At 52.8% G+C, this 13,269-nt stretch overlaps 1 protein-coding gene and 1 pseudogene across 4 annotated transcripts in view; one reads left to right on the top strand and one right to left on the bottom strand.

The window, feature by feature from the left end:
• Positions 1-13,269, top strand: part of PTPRS (protein tyrosine phosphatase, receptor type S) — a 140,439-nt gene that overhangs the window by 63,699 nt on the left and 63,471 nt on the right. For all 4 annotated transcript variants that reach the window (XM_025367199.1, XM_025367197.1, XM_025367198.1 and 1 more), the window contains exons 3-4: positions 7,509-7,654; positions 8,264-8,405. In XM_025367199.1, the coding sequence (XP_025222984.1) occupies positions 7,509-7,654; positions 8,264-8,405 (288 nt within the window). The remainder of the gene's footprint in view (positions 1-7,508; positions 7,655-8,263; positions 8,406-13,269) is intronic.
• On the bottom strand, positions 3,804-7,063 carry LOC112612221 (annotated as a pseudogene).

Below are 13,269 nucleotides of genomic sequence, written 5' to 3'. Positions count from 1 at the left end.
GGGACAGATGCTCAAAGCAGACACATATGGTCTTATCAACAGGAGCGGAGCCTTGAGTGAGGGAGGTTAGGCTGGTCAGGCCACTGGAACAGGAACTCTGTTTTGTTTAAAGCCCAGCCCGAGCTATGGATGGGTAGGCGTTGGGGCCCACAGGGACCTACACTTGGAACCTCAGGCCTTCTTAAGGCCTCTCTGGACTTCTGAATAGCTGGAACTTTCCAGAACTTTTCTGGTCAATCCGTGTGGCCCCTGGACTCACTCCACCCATTTCCAGCTGGTAGTAGAGGCTCAAAGTCCTAGCGTTGCTCAAGTTTGAGTTGTTAGACCTCTGCCTCTCCTCAGACCCCAAACTTTTACTTAAAACAAAGTTGTGCTCCAGTTTTTCTTTAATCAGCTCACTTTTTTGTTTAAGCAATTTTTTTTTTTTTTTAGCAGACGGAGTGTCGCTCTGTCACCCAGGCTGGAGTGCAGTGGCGCGATCTTGGCTCACTGCAAGCTCTGCCTGCTGGGTTTACCCGCCATTCTCTGGCCTCAGCCTCCTGAGTAGCTGGGACTACAGGCGCCCGCCACCATGCCTGGCTAGTTTTTATATTTTTGTTAGAGACGGGGTTTCACCCTGCTAGCCAGGATGGTCTCGATCTCCTGACCTTGTGATCCGCCCGCCTCGGATTCCCAAAGTGCTGGGATAACAGGCGTGAGCCACCACACCTGGCCTACTTAAGCAATTTTATAGTTTAAAATAACTTCAGGCCAGGCGCTGTGGCTCACACCTGTAATCCCAGCACTTTGGGAGGCTGAGGCGGGCAGATCATGTGGTCAGGAGATCGAGACCATCCTTGCCAACACGGTGAAACCCCCTTTCTATGAAAAATACAAAAAAATTAGCCAGGCATGGTGGTGGGTGCCTTTAGTCCCAGCTACTCGGGAGGCTGAGGCAAGAGAATGACGTGAATCCGGGAGGCAGAGCTTACAGAGAGTCCAGCCTGGGTGACAGAGTGAGACTCTGTCTCAAAAAAAAAAGTAAAAATAAAAATAAACAACTTCAGCTGGGCATGGTGGCTCACACCGCTAATCCCAGAGCTTTGGGAGACTGAGATGGGAGGTTTGCTTGCGCTCAGGAGTTCCAGACCAGCCTGGGAAACATAGCGAGACCCTGTCTCTAGAACAGATTAAAAATTAGCTGCGTGTGGTGGCAAGCGCCTGTGGTCCCAATTACCCAGGAGACTGAGGCCAGAGGATCCCTGGAGCCCAGGAGTTTGAGGCTGCAGTGAGCTATGATTGCACCACTGCACCACAGCCTTGGGTGAGCGTGAGACCCTGTCTCTGCTAAAAAAAAAAAAAAAAAAAAAACACTTAAGAAAAATTAAAAATAATAAAAATAACTTCTTCAATTTGTCTTTAGTTCTTTTTTTTTTTTTGAGACAGAGTCTCGCTCTGTCGCCCAGGCTGGAGTGCAGTGACCGGATCTCGGCTCACTGCAAGCCCCGCCTCCCGGGTTCACACCATTCTCCTGCCTCAGCCTCCCGAGTAGCTGGGACTACAGGCGCCCGCCACCTCGCCCGGCTAGTTTTTTTGTACTTTTTAGTAGAGACCGGGTTTCACCGTGTTAGCCAGGATGGTCTCGATCTCCTGACCTCGTGATCCGCCCGTCTGGCCTCCCAAAGTGCTGGGATTACAGGCTTGAGCCACCGCGCCCGGCCTGTCTTTAGTTCTAAATCTAAAAAGATACCAAAGTGAAAGTCTCTGTCCCTGTGTCCAGCCACTCAGCTCCCTGGAGGCAGTACTGTTTCTACACATACACACAATTGTTCCCTTTTTTCTTTTTTCCTTTTTTTTTTTTTTTTTTTTTTTTTGAGACGGAGTCTCCCGCTGTCGCCCAGGCTGGAGTGCAGTGGCGCGATCTCGGCTCACTGCAAGCTCCGCCTCCCGGGTTCACGCCATTCTCCTGCCTCAGCCTCCTGAGTAGCTGGGACTACAGGCGCCCACCACCGCGCCCGGCTAATTTTTTGTATTTTTAGTAGAGACGGGGTTTCACTGTGGTCTCGATCTCCTGACCTTGTGATCCGCCCGCCTCGGCCTCCCAAAGTGCTGGGATTACAGGCGTGAGCCACCGCGCCCGGCCTTTTTTTTTTTTTTTTGAGACAGAGTTTTGGTATGTCGCCCAGGCTGGAGTGCAGTGGTGCGATCTCAGCTCACTGCAACTTCCACCTTCTGGGTTCAAGCGATTCTTCTTCCTCAGCCTCCTGAGTAGCTGGGATTACAGGCACGCACCACCAAGCCTGGCTAATTTTTGTATTTTTAGCAGAGATGAGGTTTTCACCATGTTGGTCAGGCTAGTCTCGAACTCCTAATCTAGAGAGCCCGCCTCAGCCTCTCAAAGTGCTGGAATTACAGGCATGAGACACCACGCCCCGCCCTTTTTCATTTTAAAAAATCATGCAACTATACTTTATTTGCTATACTTTATTACCTCTTGCTTATACACACCCCCTCCATTTAATAGTTTATCTTCTTGTTCCTACCCTAGTAGTTTATTTTAAAAAGCATCCTGGCCGGGCGTGGTGGCTCACGCCTGTAATCCCAGCAAGTTGGGAGGCTGAGGCAGGTGGATCACCTGAGGCCAAGAGTTCGAGATGAGCCTGGCCAGCATGGGGAAACCCTGTCTCTACCAAAAATACAAAACTTAGCCGGGCGTGATATGCGCCTGTAATCCCAGCTACTCAGGTGGCTAAGGCAGAAGAGTCTGCTTGAACCAGGGAGGTGGAGGTTGCAGTGAGCCGAGATCGCGCCCTGCACTTGAGCCTGGGTGACAGAGTGAGACCTTGCCACAAAAATAAATAAATAAATAAATAATCAAAAAGCATCCCGAGGCCGGGCGTGGTAGCTCACGCGTGTAATCCCAGCACTTTGGGAGGCCGAGGCAGGCGGATCATGAGGTCAGGAAATCGAGACCATCCTGGCTAACACGTGAAACCCCGTCTCTACTAAAAATACAAAAAATTAGCCGGGTGTGGTGGCAGGCGCCTGTAGTCCCAGCTACACGGGAGGCTGAGGCAGGAGAATGGCGTGAACCCGGGAGGCGGAGCTTGCAGTGAGCCGAGATCGCGCCACTGCACTCCAGCCTGGGCGACAGAGCGAGACTCCGTCTCAAAAAAAAAAAAAAAGCGGCCGGGCGCGGTGGCTCAAGCCTGTAATCCCAGCACTTTGGGAGGCCGAGACGGGTGGATCACGAGGTCAGGAGATCGAGACCATCCTGGCTAACACGGTGAAACCCCGTCTCTACTAAAAAATACAAAAAACTAGCCGGGCGAGGTGGCGGCGCCTGTAGTCCCAGCTACTCGGGAGGCTGAGGCAGGAGAATGGCGGGAACCCGGGAGGCGGAGCTTGCAGTGAGCTGAGATCCGGCCACTGCACTCCAGTCTGGGTGACAGAGCGAGACTCCGTCTCAAAAAAAAAAAAAAAAAAAAAAAAAAAAAGCATCCCAATGTGAGAGGATCCCTCGAGGACAGGAGTTCAAGACCAGCCTGGGCAACGTGACAAAACTCAGTACGAAAATTAGCCAGGCGTGATGGCACGTGACTGTAGTCCTAGTGACTCAGGAGGCTGAGTTGGGAGGATCGCTTGAGCCTGGGAAATTGAGGCTGCAGTGAGCTATGTTCATGCCACTGCACTCCAGCCTGGGCAACAGAGCGAGTCCCTGTCTGAAGCAAAAAGGCATCCTTCCCCCCACCCCCCCCCCCCTTTTTTTTTTTTTTTTGGCAGTTTCTACGTTTATTTAAACACAAAACCTGTACGTGAACTGTCTACTCATTTTCTTCACTGCGCAGCCTGACATTGGGGTGGGTGACTCTGATGGCCAGCTGGGCGGCCCTTTCCACGATGGTTTTGATGGCTTTGCGGTTCTTGGAGGAAGCACTGTGAGCGATCTCAGCACAGGGAGGTTTGTTGCACATCAGCAGAACTTCCAGCTCCTTGATGCTGGGGACCAGGAACTTCTGGAAGCCACAGGGCAGCATGTGCTGTTGGTTTCTGTTGCTCCCATAACCAGTGTTGGGCATCAAGATCTGGCCCTTGCACCTTCTGCGAATCCTGTTGTCAGTACCTCTGGGTTTCCGCCAGTTACGCTTAATTTTGACATATTGTTCTGACTGGTGCCAGATGAACCGCTTGGTTCTCTTTTTGACGATCTTGGGCTTCATGAGGGGTCTGAGGCAGCCATGATGCCAAGGAGGAGACGACTGCCACCTCCATAGGCAGTGCCGAGGAAGAGAGGCTTTTCCCCCTTTTTTTTTTTTTTGAGATGGAGTCTCACTCGGTCGCCCAGGCTGGAATGCAGTGGCACGATCTCGGCTCACTGCAAGCTCTGCCTCCCGGGTTCACACCTTTCTCCTGCCTCAGCCTCCTGGGTAGCTGGGACTACAGGTGCCCGCCACCACGCCCAGATGATTTTTTGTATTTTTAGTAGAGATGGGGTTTCACCATGTTAGCCAGGATGGTCTCGATCTCCTGACCTCGTGATCCGCCCGCCTCAGCCTCCCAAAGTGCTGGGATTAGAGGCGTGAGCCACCGCGCCTGGCCTTTTCCCTCGTTTTATATTTATGTAGTATTCCGCTGCTGCATAGATAGCCTGGCATTCACTTGATCAGTTCCTTTTTATTGGATATAGAGGCTGCTTCCTGAGGACTCTTGTAAGTATGTTGCAGCCCTCAAAACAAAACAAAACAAAACAAAAACATTATCAGGGCATGGTGGCGGGCCCCTGTAGTCCCAGCTACTTGGGAGGTTGAGGCAGGAGAATGGTGTGAACCCGGGAGGCGGAGCTTGCAGTGAGCGGAGATCATGCCACTGCACTCCAGCCTGGGCGGCAGAGCAAGACTCTGTCTCAAAAAAAAAAAAAAAAAAGAAAATCTCTCAGCAGTAGCTCCATTCATCTTAGGGGATACGTTGTAACATTCCTGTGAATGGAAATGTAGTATCCCTCTGGGAGATGCAAAGGTTACTGTAAAAATAGTCAATAAAAAGGAAACAGTGTTAATGAATTCTCCACAGATATGGTAGCCTGTCCCAGGTGCAGCTGATTGAGGTTACTCTAGGGTGTTAAAACAGTGGTGCTCAGCCTAGTGCAGTGGCTCACGCCTGTAATCTCAACACTTTGGGAGGTCGAGGCAGGTGGATCACGAGGCCAGGAGATCGAGACCATCCTGGCTAACACCGTGAAACCTCATCTCTACTAAAAATACAAAAAACATTAGCCGGGCATGGTGGCAGGCGCCTGTAGTCCCAGCTACTTGGGAGGCTGAGGCAGGAGAATAGCGTGAACCCGGGAGTCGGAGCTTGCAGTGAGCCAAGATCACGCCACTGCACTCCAGCCTAGGCGACAGTGAGATTCTGTCTCAACAAAAACAAAAAAACACGCGTACTCCAGGCCGGGTGCAGTGGCTCACACCTGTAATCCCAGCACTTTCGAAGGCCAAGGTAGGTGGATCACTTGAGGTCAGGAGTTCGAGACTACCCTGGCCAACATGGTAAAACCCCATCTCTACTAAAAATACAAAAATTAGCCAGGCGTGGTGGTGCGTGCCTATAATCCCAGCTACTCGGGAGGTAGAGGCAGGAGAATTGCTTGAACCTGAGAGGTGGAGATTGCACTGAGCCGAGATCGCGCCACTGCACTCCAGCCTGGTGACCTGGTGACAGAGTGAGACTTCATCTCAAAAACAAACACACACACGAAAAACACTCCTACTCCAGACTTTATTGCAGAGACTGAATGAATACATCAGATAGTCATGGAGGGTGAAGAATGTGGGTGTGAAAGCCAGCCTGGGTCAAAGGAGCGTGTTCAGCTCAGCCACTGCCTGGCTGCATGTCCAGCCAAAGCGAGTCCCTTGCCTGATTTGTGTCTCAGTTTCCTCACATATAAAATGGGGATTGCAGAGCCGGGTATGGTGGTTCATGCCTATAAATCCAGCAACTTGGGAGGCTGAAGTGGGAGGATTGCTCAAGGCTAGGAGTTTGAGACCAGGCTGGACAACGTAGCTACTTGGGAGGCCAAGGTGGGAGGATCACTTGAGGCCAGGAGTTCCAGACCAACCTGGACAACATAGTGAGACCCCATCTCTATAAGACGGAGTCTCACTCTGTTGCCCAGGTTGAAGTGCAGTACCGTGATCTCGGTTCACTGCAGCCTCCATCTCCAAGGTTCAAGCAATTATTTTGCCTCAGCTTGCCAAGCAATTGGGATTACAGGTGCCCACCACTATGTCTGGCTAATTTTTGTTTCTTTAGTAGAGATGGGGTTTCACCATGTTGGTGAGGTTGGTCTCGAACTCCTGACTTCAGGTGATCCTCCAGCCTCAGCCTCCCAAAGTGCTGGGATTACAGGTGTGATGGCCTGTACCTGTAGTCCCAGCTACTTGGGAGGCCAAGGTGGGAGGATTGCTTGAGCCTGGGAAGTCTAGGCTGCAGTGAGCCAAGACCGTGCCACTGCACTCCAGTCTGGGTGACAGAGTGAATCCTTATCTCTTAAAAAAAAAAAAGAAAAATAGAAAAGCCCAGGCACGGTGGCTCACGCCTGTAATCCCAGCACTCTGGGAGGTTGAGGCAGGCGGATCACGAGGTCAGGAGATGGAGACCATCCTAGCTAACATGGTGAAACCCATCTTTACTAAAAATACAAAAAGTCAGACGTGGTGGTGGGCGCCTGTAGTCCCAGCTACTCAGGAGGCTGAGGCAGGAGAATCACTTGAACCCAGGAGACAGAGGTTGCAGTGAGCCGAGATCACAACACTGCGCTCCAGCCTGGGCAGCAGTGCGAGACTCTCTTTGAAAGAAAAAAAAAAAGAAAATGAAGATCAGGATGTCACTGCCCCTGCATGCTGTTGAAGAGGTTAAATATTAAATGTTAAATATTACTCACCCTTTCTGAGGTCCTGCCTCTAGCTCAGACCACTCTCGTGGGCACTGACCCCTTGTGTCCAGCCATGTCCTGGATGCCTCCCAAGAAGCTGGAGCTCTGGGTTCGAATGCTGGCTCTGGCCTCATATCCCATGGTCACCCCCATGCTGGGTGCCTCCGTTTCCTCACGTGTCTCACCAGGGAATTAGACCGAGTTACCATCTGGCAGGTGTTTTCAGGGCCCTCCAGGGTTTGGCTGGTCACCATGGAGGGGGGTTCAGGTGCTGAATTTAGGGACCCCACATCTCACGGGTCTCCCATCTTTCTCAGTGGCAGTGTGTCTGAGCAGGTGTGCCCAGGCGAGGTTGTGTCCACGTGTGGGCAGGTGTGGCTGTTGCAGGTGAAAGTGGGGATATGTGGCTACCTGGGTGCCATGGCGGGGGGTGAGGCAGGAGGGTGTTCATTGTCATCCTCGCTTTCCTCCCTCTCTCTCCATTGGCCACGTGGCATTTCTATGGGCAGAGGGTGAGGGCAGGTTTTCGTGGCTCTGTGGTATCCTAGCCAGATGCCTGGACCCATCAGCTCCCCCCTTCTTTCTGCCATATCCCCAGAGCCCCCCAGGTTTATCAAAGAACCCAAGGACCAGATCGGTGTGTCCGGGGGTGTGGCCTCTTTCGTGTGTCAAGCCACGGGCGACCCCAAGCCACGAGTGACCTGGAACAAGAAGGGCAAGAAGGTCAACTCTCAGCGCTTTGAGGTGAGTCGGGGTGGGGAGAGGCAGCCCGGGGTCAACGCTCCCCCAAGGCAGGGCCACAGCACCTCAGCCACAGAAGACATCGTGGACACATTCCCCAGGTGGAGCCCAGGCGTCGGTGGCCGGGCAAATGTGGCTGTGCAGACTCCAGCTGGGGCCCTGCCCGCCTCACTTGTTCTACCAGCTCCATGCTGCGTGGCCTCAAGCAAAGCCCTGCCCTCTCTGAGTCTTCTTCACAGCTCAGTGTACACAGCACCAGTGCACACAAAAGGAACTTTACAACTCTGAATACATGCACATGATCACACATGCACATTGCCACATTCTGCATGTCTTCACACGCCTTTGCATGCCTGTCACATGGGCTTGCAAACATTCATCGCAGTCACACATGCACACAACACCCTGTTCTCACATGTACCCAAATCTGGTCTCTGTCTCCCAAGCATTTATACTGGACACCGACACACATGCACATTCAGCCTGCAGCTCTTCTCCCGGTCACCCCCAGGATCATGGGGCTGACTGCCATCCCCCTACAGCCCAGCCTAGACAGGAACCTTCCTGGGGACACCATCCTCACCCTGTCCTTTTTTCCCCTGCCCACGGCAGACGATTGAGTTTGATGAGAGTGCGGGGGCAGTGCTGAGGATCCAGCCTCTGAGGACACCGCGGGATGAAAACGTGTACGAGTGTGTGGCCCAGAACTCGGTTGGGGAGATTACAGTCCATGCCAAGCTCACTGTCCTCCGAGGTATTGGGCTCCCCAGGGTGGGCGGAGGATGAACTGGGCCCTGGGCTTTGGGAACAAGCACCAAAGGAATACATGAAAGTGAGCCCAAACCTTCCTACTTTGGTTTTTCTGGGAGGACCTTGATCTCCCTTCTTGAACCAGTAACACTCTCAGGGCCCAGAGCCTACTGGTGGGGATTTATTGTGCCTTTGTAAGAAAGGAAGGAATTGAGAGACTAGAATCATCCTAATTTATAATCTTCATCATGTGCTTCTGATGACAAGAGGCTGATCCAACTCAGATGGGTTCAAGCAAGAAAGATAATTGATGTGCAGAATTAAAATTCCGTGGAGTGACTGGCTTCAGGTTCAGCTGGATCCAGGGGCTCATTGAATTTTCTCAGAGTTCACTCTCTGTCTCTTGGCTTTGTTTCCTTCTGTATTGATGTTATCCTTAGTGCGACTTCCCCCACCCCCAGTGAACTTGGATCCCATGCCCCTCCCTGAACTAATCACTGTGGCTCAGGAGGAACAAACACTCTGATTGGCTGGACTCCTCCCTGGAGCCAAGAGTGAGTGTCATTTCGCCAAAGGAATAAGGATAAACAGGATTAGGCATGGCGACTCACACCTGCAATCCCAGCACTTTGGGAGGCTGAGGTGGGAGGATCACATGTGAGACCAGACTGGGCAACATAGTGAGACCCCATCTCTACAAAAAATAAAGGATGAACAGATGCTAGGTAGGCGGAGATAGCTGCCCCACTTCCCCAGACATTCACATGGGCCTGCGGGGCTGCTTGCTGGCCTTGTTCAGGTGCAATTCTTTTTTTTTGTTTGAGACAGAGTCTTGCTTTGTTGCCCTGGCTGGAGTGCAGTGGCACTATCTCAGCTCACTGCAACCTCCGCCCCCCAGGTTCAAGTAATTCTCCTGCCTCAGCCTCCCGAGTAGCTGGGATTACAGGCACGTGCCACCACGCCTGGCTAATTTTTGTATTTTTAGTAGAGACGGGGTTCACCGTGTTGGCCAGGCTGGTCTCAAATTCCTGACCTCACGTGATCCACCCACCTTGGCCTCCTAAAGTGCTGAGATGATAGGCGTGAGTCACTGCATGCAGCCTAAGTGCATTTCTGGAACAAGTCGCAAGGAGTTTATAGGGGGCTGTCTGAATGATGCTGTTTTATAATGAGGAAGCAATTTTGTGAACAGACTCTTGTTCAGCATCATTTCAAACAGCCCCCTACAAACCCCTTGCCCAACCATTCTGTGCTGCCTTCTCCATTGCAATTTGGTTTTAGCACTGGGCCCCGCCTGTGGAGCTCAAGTCCTGGCTGCCACTTGGTTGCTGTGTGACCTAGGGCAAGTTAATGAACCTCTCTGAGCTGCAGTTTTTTCATCTCTAAAGTCGGGCCAGGTGCAGGGGCTCACGCCTGTAATCCCAACACTTTGGGAGACTGAGGCAGGTGAATCACCTGAGGTCAGGAGTTCAAGACCAGCCTGGCTAACATGGTAAAACCCTGTCTCTACTAAAAATACAAAAATTAGCCAGGCAAGGCGACATGCACCTGTAGTCCCAGCTATTCGGGAGGCTGAGGCAGGAGAATTGCTTGAATCCAAGAGGTGGAGGTTGTAGTGAGCTGAGGTCACACCATTGCACCCCAACCTGGGCGACAAGAGCGAAACTCTGTCTCAAAATGAATGAATGAATGAATGAATAAAAATAAAATGGCTGGGCACAATGGCTCATGCCTGTAATCCCAGCACTTTGGGAGGCCAAGGTGGGTCGTGAGGTCAGGAGTTCAAGACCAGCCTGGCCAAGATGGTGAAACCCTGTCTGTACTAAAAATACAAAAATTAGCTGAACGTGATGGTGGGCACCTGTAATCCCAGCTACTCAGGAAGCTGAGGCAGGGGAATCGTTTGAACCCGGGAGGTGGAGGTTGCAGTGAGCCGAGTTGGCGCTGCTGCACTCCAGCCTGGGTGACCAGGGCAAGACTCCGTCTCGGGGAAAAAGGAAAAAAAAAAACAAAAAACGGTTAATAATGGTTCTCACCACAAGGGGTAATTCTGTGAACCAGATGAGTGAGTGAGACAGGGAGAGAGATTAGCACAATGCCATATTTGGTCAATTCTACTTCCCCGTTATTACGTTCACTACTATTAAGATTCTTGTTTAGTAAGATGCTTGTTACCAACTCTTCTGCAGCTCTCAAGTGGGTGGGCTATACCTGTCACCCGCAGAGACATCCCAACCATGAATATGAGCCACTGCCAGCCGTTAGCTTGGACGTGACCCCTGCATGTCACTTCCCAAGATGAGGCTATTCCAGTGTCCTCCAGGGCAGCCCAGCTATGACCAGCTTGGAGCCCTGGGAGGGGGTATCACAGCTGCCCTAGGGGTACTTGATTTCAGACTCTGGTCCCATGAAACTAAGACTGGCATCACAGGCGAGTGACCTGTGGAGTCATACAGGCTCCCTCCCTCAGAAAGGCCCTGTGCTTCGGCCTGTAATCCCAGCACTTTGGGAGGCCGAGGCAAGTAGACAACTTGAGGTCAGGAGTTTGAGACCAGCCTGGCCAACATGGGGAAACCCCAGATCTACTAAAAATACAAAAATTAGCCAGGCATGGTGATGTGCACCTGTCATTCTAGCTCCCGGATTCTTGGGAGGCTGAGGTAGGAGGATTGCTTGAACCCGGGAGGTGGAGGCTGCAGTGAGCTGAGATTGCGCCACTGCACTCCAGCCTGGGTGACAGAGGGAGACTCCATCTCAAAAGAAAAAAAAGAAAGGCCCCGTGCTTTTTAAAGCTCTGCTGTTGGCCATGTGCCATGGCTCACACCTGTAATCCCAGCACTTTGGGAGGCCAAAGCAAGAGGATCACTTGAGCCCAGGAGTTGGAGACTAGCCTGGGCAACGTAGAGACCCCATACCCCACTGTCCGAGTCTCTACAAAAAAAAATGTAAAACTTAGCCAGGTGTAGTGGTGCCTGCCTGAAGTCCCAGATGCTTAGGAGGCTGAGGCAGGAGGATCCCCTGAGCCCCGGAGTTCAAGGCTACAGTGGGCTATGATCATGCCACTGCACCCCAGTCTGGGTGACAAAGCAAGACCCTGTCTCTAAAATGGGGGCGGGAGGAGGGGAAAGAAAAGATAAAACCTCTGCTGTTGCGGTCTGGAAAGTCTTAATACTTTTCTAACAAGAGACCCCCTCATTTCATTTGCCTGAGTCCTGGAGCCCGTCCCGCCGGGGGATGGAGGGAGGAGCCGGGGTGGAGTCAGCCCGCTGTGGCCCGCCCTGTTCCTCCCAGCAGATATTTTTGCCCTGACCTTTCCCGGGCACAGACGGAACAGCCTCCTCTTTTCCCGTGCCAGCCTCCACGCTGAGCACTCAGGGTGTTCAAAGGACAAGCTGTGAAGCCATCAACTGCCTGGTCCCCGGGAGTCTGGGAAAAATGCCCCCTGCATCCATCCACACTTTTTTTTTTTTTTTGACACGGAGTTTTGCTCTTGTTGCCCAGGCTGGAGTGCAATGGCGTGATTTTGGCTCACTGCAGCCTCCACCTCCTGGGTTCAAGCGATTGTCCTGTCTCAGCCTCCTGAGTAGCTGGGACTACAGGCACCCACCAGCACGCCGGCTTATTTTTGTATTTTTAGTATACAGGGTTTCGCCATGTTGATCAGACTGGTCTCAAACTCCTGACCTCAGGTGATCCACCTCCTTGGCCTCCCAAAGTGCTGGGATTACAGGCATGAACCACCGTGCCCAGCCCACACTCTTTTTCTCTCTGCTCTCCAGCTGCCTGGAAGGGCCTGCTTGGGCTGGGAGCTCATCCTTCCTGCCGGGGCCCAGGGCCTCGGATACCCTGTCCCCGCCCCACCCACCTTGCCACCAGCCCTGAGCTCCAGGCACCCCCGGCCAGTCACTGGCAGTTGGCGGGGGACCATCTGGACTGCCAGGGCCACTCCCTGCCTCCCTCCTCCTCTGCCATCTGATTGTGGACCCCGCACACGCCTCCCGCACTGTTGTTTTAATTAAACTCCGAGGAACTGGGCACAGTGTGGTTCGCGATGTACGTTTTCGTTTAATTAGGTGCTCTCAGTAGCATCAGGCAGCCGAGGCCTCCCCCTGCACCCTGGCTGGCTGCTGCCCACACATGCTCATGGGGAGCCCCGCGGGGCCACATGCACACGGGAAGTGCTCACGTGTGAACACGTGTGGGCGCAGGGCAAGCTTGAGCATGTACAAGCGTGAGCACACATACCCACGTATGAATGAAATACAGGGTTCTCGTCCTCATCAAAGCCACCCTCGTAGGCACACGGGCATGCACACACACACACGGGAATGCCCACAGACCCACCTGTGGGCACCAAGACCAACTGACTGAGGCCCAGTCATTTTGGCCCTAATCTCTGATGATGTCATCAGTAGCCAATCAGAGCCAGTTTCAAGGTCGTCCGGGTCCCTGGCCCAGGAAGGACGGACAGGAGGCCTGAACCTCCTCAGAGAGCATCCAGCCACACCCCCTTCAGGGCCCCGATGGGTCCAGACCCGGTTGGGTGGAGGGCTTTTGCAGCCCATCCCGCTCAGCTGCTTCTGAGCTCAGCCAGGCCTGGGTTCAAATCCTTGCTACATGCTGGCTGTGTGACCTGGAACAAGTGTGCGCCTGCCTGGGCCTCCGTTTCCCCCTCTATGAAAAAGGCTTGGAGGAGATCACAGGTTCTGTTGCCTGCACAGTGCCTGGGATGCTGTTAGTGCTCAGGGCTTTCCACTGGGGCTTTTTCCCATCAAGCAGTGACCCCTGGGCTGGAACTGCTGCTCTCTTGTTACACTGGGGAGGCGGGGATTGATTCTGGCTTCACCTCCCTGGATCCTGCCCACCTC

This window comes from Theropithecus gelada, chromosome 19 (genome assembly GCF_003255815.1).
Source record: "Theropithecus gelada isolate Dixy chromosome 19, Tgel_1.0, whole genome shotgun sequence".
NCBI lineage: Eukaryota > Metazoa > Chordata > Mammalia > Primates > Cercopithecidae > Theropithecus > Theropithecus gelada.
This window is presented reverse-complemented; position numbering and strand designations above follow the sequence as displayed.